This window comes from Tupaia chinensis, unplaced genomic scaffold, assembly GCF_000334495.1.
Source record: "Tupaia chinensis unplaced genomic scaffold, TupChi_1.0 Scaffold143584_1, whole genome shotgun sequence".
In the NCBI taxonomy this organism is placed as follows: Eukaryota; Metazoa; Chordata; class Mammalia; order Scandentia; family Tupaiidae; genus Tupaia; species Tupaia belangeri.
This window is the reverse complement of record NW_006203430.1, coordinates 7,579,558-7,585,988: the sequence shown is the minus strand read 5'-3', so window position 1 is coordinate 7,585,988 and position 6,431 is coordinate 7,579,558. Positions and strand designations below refer to the sequence as shown.

Here is a 6,431-nt window from a genome sequence, read left to right as displayed (position 1 = left end):
AAAGAGAACCTGGAGTGTATGTAACAGGGCTTTGAGGATTAAGTTCTTCATTCACTAAGGAAGATACGGGGGACACAAAGGGTGGTGGTAGGGCATTCTGGGGAAACTGGTTGAAGAGAAATTGAAGTTAAATGACGTTCTTCATTTTTATCCCCACAATGCTCCTCACTTTGTTCTTAAATAAAGAAGCCTGGGATTTATTTATTTAAAAACAAACATGCCAGGGTGGGGAGGTTATTCTACTAGATATCAATACTGATTATAATGCTACAACATTTAACAGTGTCAAATTGACATGACATAGATGAACAGACCAAAGAAACACAACAGTCTAGAAATAGACCCACAACATCTTGGATATTTATGACAAAGTTGGCACATTAGAGAAATGAAGTAAACAGCCTACACAATAACTAAACACATTAAAAAAATAAAAAGGCAAGCCATACATGGGAAGAAGACATGTGAAACACTCATAAGTAACAAAAGATTCCTATCAGAATATATAAAGAGCTCCTACAAAACAGTATAAACATTGTATTAGAAAAATGAACAAGAGATCTGAACAAGTACTTCACAAATGTAGCTACCCAACTGACCAGTAAATGTGAAAAAGCAGTCTTCGTGTGAGAGTGGGAGGTGGTAGGCCTCCAACTCTGGCCTTCCTGACTGTTCCAGCACAATGTCTCCAGCCAGGAGCCATTTGATACCAGTTGGTGGAAGTCACGGTGACCCCATCACCAACATTACAAGCTTACAACGATGAAAACCGCAACAAGATTGATATGGTTTGGGATGATACCATCAAAATGAATAGAAAGGAAAGAAAGAAGCAGAAAATTTTCAAGACTACATAGAAGATTCCAGCAAAATGGTGGCTGGCAATTCAGAGTAAGAGTAAGGTGGGGAATCCAACAGAATTCAGGTTTGGTAAGACTAATCTGAGCCTCAAAGGGACAGTAATGCCTGGAAAGAGATATCCATGATGGAGTTATCACTAGTCTTGCAGCTAAAAAACCAACTGGAATTTAAAAAGGAGTTAGTCCTATGAATCATCCACTTCTAAATGACAAGAATATAGCATGATATTTTTCAGTGTTAAAAAGGAAGGCAAACTTTCTTAAGTGTGAAGGAATCCAACTGTAGTTCTCGAGAAAGCTAGACAGAAAAAATAAACATCCCAGCTAATTTTACCAGGAGTGGAAGCATGTTAAGACATCAGAAAGACACTGAAGGTTCATGCCCAGTTCATAACAGAACTGCTAGACAAAGGAAAAGAGAAATCAACAGTAAATGTTTATTTGTTTTCCAAGGTATCATTTCAAACGTCCAGGATACTAGCTATCCAAATAACCATGTACCCCAGTTGGAAACTAAATGACTCTAAAATAAATTGAATATAAATTAAAAAGTAAACATTTTTAAAAAGGTAAAACAAAACAAAACAAAACAAACAAACAAAAAACCTCTCAGCTTCCCTAATCAAGAAATGGAAATGGAAACAAGGAGGTACCATTCCACATCTACCAGAGTGATTAATAATATCAAGTGCTGACGAGGATGTGCAGTCAACAGAAATTATCACATGCTACTGGGAGAAATCCACATTGGACAACCACTCTGGAAAACTACGCAAAAACTAAGCTAGTATGAAAGCCCTATGACCCAGCAATTCCACTTTTGGAGTACATATCTCACATGAATACGTACAATGCCAAGACAAGCACAGGCCAGTCACAGAGCATTATTTTATAACTGTCCAACACTATGAATGTACCAAAGTCCATTAACAGTAGGAAAGCTACATAACCTGCAGAATAGTCATATAACAGAATGCTACGAGTAATGAAATATGTTTCTATAGTATTATAGTCATCTTATAAACATAAGATAAAGCGAAAAGAAAAAAGTCAAGAAACAGGAACGCATGCTACATGGTTTCTTTTAGACGAATTAAAAACCTGGTGAACTTAATACAGTGAGAGGTCAGAGAACTAATAAAGGAAATAGCAGCTTCCAGGAAACAGGTAATGTTTTCTCTCTTGGTCTGGGGTATATACAGGTGTACAAGTTGTAATAATTCATTCATTGAGCCAGCCCCATGACCTAGTGAGTAAGGAAGCCAGATGCCACATGACTGACCACATGGTTTGAATCCCAGATCCAGCAACTTGAGAAACATGACAGGCGAGGGTCAGCCCATAGTATAGCAGTTAAGGTAGCTAGATCCCACATGCACAGTTTGAGGCCTGGACCTGGTGGCTTGAGAAACATGCAAGGTGCACAAGTGTGCATGACCAATATCCCAAAGGGAGGGAAAAATGGAGAATGGATCGCAGGACGACCATCCCACATGGGGAATGCTTTCTCCTTATCCCTTTTTCCTTTATGTCTCTCTCTGGAAAACATACACACCATCTGGTATATTAAAATAATAATTCAGTCATTAACTATAAGTTTAATAAACTTTTTTTTTTTTTTAAAGAGAGAGATTTTTGCTATAGGGCACATGTGTTCGCTGGGAGAGAGACAGAGAAAAAGCAAGAAATCATTGCCCAGGGGGATAGTGATGCTGCAATCCCTTCTCCTCCATTCTTCTCTCAGGATTTTGGGCATTCACGCACACGAGCTTTAAGCCTCCAGGTTCAGGACTCAAACTGGAGTCAACTATGTGGGAGTCCAGCAATGTAACCATTATGCCATCTGTTCGTCCCTGTTTTATAAACTCTTATATGTAAATCAGACATTGATGAAAATGTTGGTTTTTTTAAATATTTACTTAATTTAACTGATTTATTTATTTTTAATTTGCTATAGGGCACCTGAGCTCACCAGAAACAGACAGACAGACAGAGAGAAAATGAGAAAGCAAGCCGCCAGGTCCAGGACTTGAACAAGTGCCTTAACCCACCATGCCACCTCCTCGCCCCAATGGAAATGTTTTAAATTTAAAGGACACTTATAAAAAAAACTGGAGCCAGAAAAAAAGTTAGACTCCATATGTTTTCCACAGGTGATGCTCTCTTGATCTTATATAAAAATTATAACAAAGTAAACTTACATTTCCTTCATGAAAAGCCTGAGCTACCTCAGTTTTGCTTTTATTGGCAGTTAATGTCACTTCACTTTCATCCACTTGTGAAGTGCTCTCCAAGGCTTCAACCTGAAGTGTAACTGATCCTTCACTTAGTTGTGTCTGGGATTGTTCATTTAAGTCTCCTGCAGAAAATAAACAATATTCAACATTTAAGTACACATTATTTCACAGAAACAATCTGCAGGATAAGAACAAGTCAGAATGATTAAATGTCAAGGGAGAAGGTATCATACCTCAGGTATCAGTCATCCTCATGAACACTGTCTGAATGTAAAGCACACAGACAAAAGGACAACTGCACTGTTAATTTGGCTCAATTCTGCAAAGTCCAAATTTTGAAGGAAGACTACATATTTTAATCTCTCCCTTGCAAATACTCACATAAACCCATATTTTTCAGCTTTAAACATTTCACAAATACACAATAAGTTGAATTCAAAAGTGAGAACTTCAGTAATAGACAATGAACTAACCACATACACACTAACACTTTATTCCAATTCCTCTATGAAAATGCAGTCTCTGAGACCAGCAAATGGCATAATGGTTACATCACAGGACTCCCAAATAGTAGACCACGGTTTGAGTCCCAGACCCAAAGGCTTAAACCTCATACCAGGTATATGTGTATATATGTGTGCCCAAAATCCCTAGAGGAGAATAGAAGAAAAGGGACTGCAGCATGGCCATATCCTCGCTTTCTGTCTCTCTGGCAGGCATGCGAGCCCTATAACAAAAATCTCTATATAAGAAAAAAAAAAAAAGAAAAAAAAAAGGGCAGGCTCTTTGGGACCAGCAGATAATGTAATGGTTACATTGCTGGACTCCCAAGAAGTTGACTGCGGTTCGAGTTCCAAACCTGGCAGCTTAAAACTCATGCCCCAGGTGCATGTGCATGCGTGTCCAAGATCCCAAGAGGAGAGAGGAGAAGGGATTGAAGCATGGCCATTCCCCCAAGGGATGATTTCTCACTTTCTGTCTGTCTCTCTGGCAAGCATACGCACATTATAGAGAAAACCTCTCTCTGAAAAAAAAAAAAAAAGGCAGGCTCTTTAAAAAATGGAGCATAACTTACACTACTATATGTGATATGTAGCACTAGTGAAAAGTTAACTGCTTCATTATTATAAGCTGACCAAAAAAATTTAAAATATCACAGATATTTATCATATTTAGACTATTAGTCTAAATCTTAAAACATCTCTTTAAGAGTCAACTTAAATAATAAACGTAATGGGGCCAGCAAGTGGTGTGGTGGTTAAGGGAGCTGGACTCCCACATGGCCGACCACGTTTCTAGTCCTGGACCTGGCAGCTTGCCTGCTTTCTCTCTCACTCTCTCTCTCTCTCTCACTCACTCACTCTGTCCTTCCCTGGTCAAATTAAAATAAATAACATAAATAAATAAGTAAATAAAGTTAAATAAAATAATTCTTTAAAATTTGCTGCAGTTTTTACAAAAAGACATAGGTAGATTTAGCCTGACTTGCTTCCATTTTATTTATTTATTTACTTTTTTAGAGATATTTTTTGCTATAGGGCACAGTTGCTCACCAGAGATAGAGAATAGAAAGCAAGAAATCATCCTCCCCACCCAGGTGGCCACACTGTAATCCCTTCTCTTCCATTCTCCTCTCAGAATCTTGTCACACACACACATGTCCAGCATGAGTTTTAAGTCTCTGGGTCTGCGACTTGAATTGTGGTTGACTACATGGGAGTCCAGTGAAATAACCATTATGCCCTCCACTAGTCCCTGTTTCTACTTTATATTGAAAAGGAAATATGCGTTATATATGAATAAAACCTATAACCAATACAAAGTGATAGAGTAGTCTTTCCTTATCAGCAAGGGGTAAGTTCCGAGACTACCAGCGGCTGCCTGAAACTGTGAAGAGCACTGAACGCTCTAAACACTATGCTTTTCCTGCACATACATACCTAGGAGAAAGTTGAATTTAGGGACAGACAGAGATTAATGACAATTGATCATTGAAAAAACCCAATATAACAATACACTGAAATTAAAGTTATATTAGTAGGTCCTTAAGTAAAATATGGGTTACTTGAACATAAGCACTACGATACAATGAAAATCAACCTCATGACTAAGTGACTAAAGGGTAGGTAGCGTATATAGTGCAGATACTGTAAACAAAGGGATGGTTAATGCCTACATGGGGTAGAATGGGATGGCACAAGACTTCATCACACCACTCAGAATGGCACACAATAAAACTTAACATACGATAAATCTTACACATTTTAAAACTTAGGAATTGTTTGTTTCTGGATTCTCCCATTTAATATTTTCAGACTACAGCTGACCACAGGTAAATGAAACCACAGGAAGCAAATCCACAGATTAGAGAGGAGCTATATATATACATATATGTGTGTATATATATACATTTTCACTCTTAAAGGACAGAATTACACAATCACTAAGTTACAGGATTTTCTTTGGATTCTTTTTTTTAAAGATTCCTAAAAAAAAAAAAAAAATCTCTTCATTTAATCCATTACCTGAAAACAGATCATGGTTAAGATGAGCCATTTCTTTTTCTGAATTACTTCTTGACACATCAGATTTCCTTATTAAGGCAACAGGTTCTCTCTTCTCAGGTGATCTAATAAAATAACCAAACGATGGCTACAAAATAATTAGACATTAATTATTTTTCTTAACTTTCAACTGCATTAAGAAATTCTAGACTGTTTTATCTGATAACATAGCTAATAGACTTCAATAAAACTTTCCACTTAACTTCAAATTACTAAAGAACTTTAAAAGTCTGTATAGAATTTTTTTATTCCCCAAAGCTATCTTATAATCACTAGAAATAATATTGTCAAATAAATTGCCTAAGAAATCTAAATTAAAACACAGAAATTACATTTTATTCTCTCAATAATTATAAATGCACACCTACTATGTTAGCCACTGTTCTAATCAAAGAAATATTAGTGCAAAAAAAAAAAAAAAAAAAACAAAAACAGGTGCTAGCATATGGCATAGCAATCACATCACTGGACTCCCACATTGCCAAGAAGTGAGTTTCTGACATGGTGGCTTAAAACTCATGCTGGGCAGACACTGGTGAATACATGCCCAAGAACCTGGGAGGAAAAAACTCTCTTAAGAAAAAAAAAAAAAATTCCTGCTTCCTAGAACTTACAGAATATTTTATAGAAAATAATACATCTTCTAAAATGTGTATTAAGATCAGGTATGTTCCAGGGCTGGCAGGTGGCATGGTGTTTAAGGACACTGGACTCTCACATAGCTGAGTGTGGTTCAAGTCCCAGACCTTATAGCTTTCTCACTTTCTCTC

The 6,431-nt window shown here is 37.1% G+C and overlaps 1 protein-coding gene and 1 pseudogene across 7 annotated transcripts in view; one reads left to right on the top strand and one right to left on the bottom strand.

Annotated features, from left to right (window-relative positions):
• The window catches only part of CEP192 (centrosomal protein 192), a 134,611-nt gene that overhangs the window by 87,174 nt on the left and 41,006 nt on the right, over positions 1-6,431 (bottom strand). For all 7 annotated transcript variants that reach the window (XR_001369462.2, XM_014582361.2, XM_014582363.2 and 4 more), the window contains 2 exons: positions 5,623-5,749; positions 3,062-3,219 (listed from right to left, as the gene is read on the bottom strand). Coding sequence is in view for 6 of the 7 variants with exons in the window: in XM_014582361.2 (XP_014437847.1) it covers positions 3,062-3,219; positions 5,623-5,749 (285 nt within the window). In the remaining variant the exon portion in view is untranslated. The remainder of the gene's footprint in view (positions 1-3,061; positions 3,220-5,622; positions 5,750-6,431) is intronic.
• LOC114005233 (UAP56-interacting factor pseudogene) lies at positions 549-1,381 on the top strand (annotated as a pseudogene).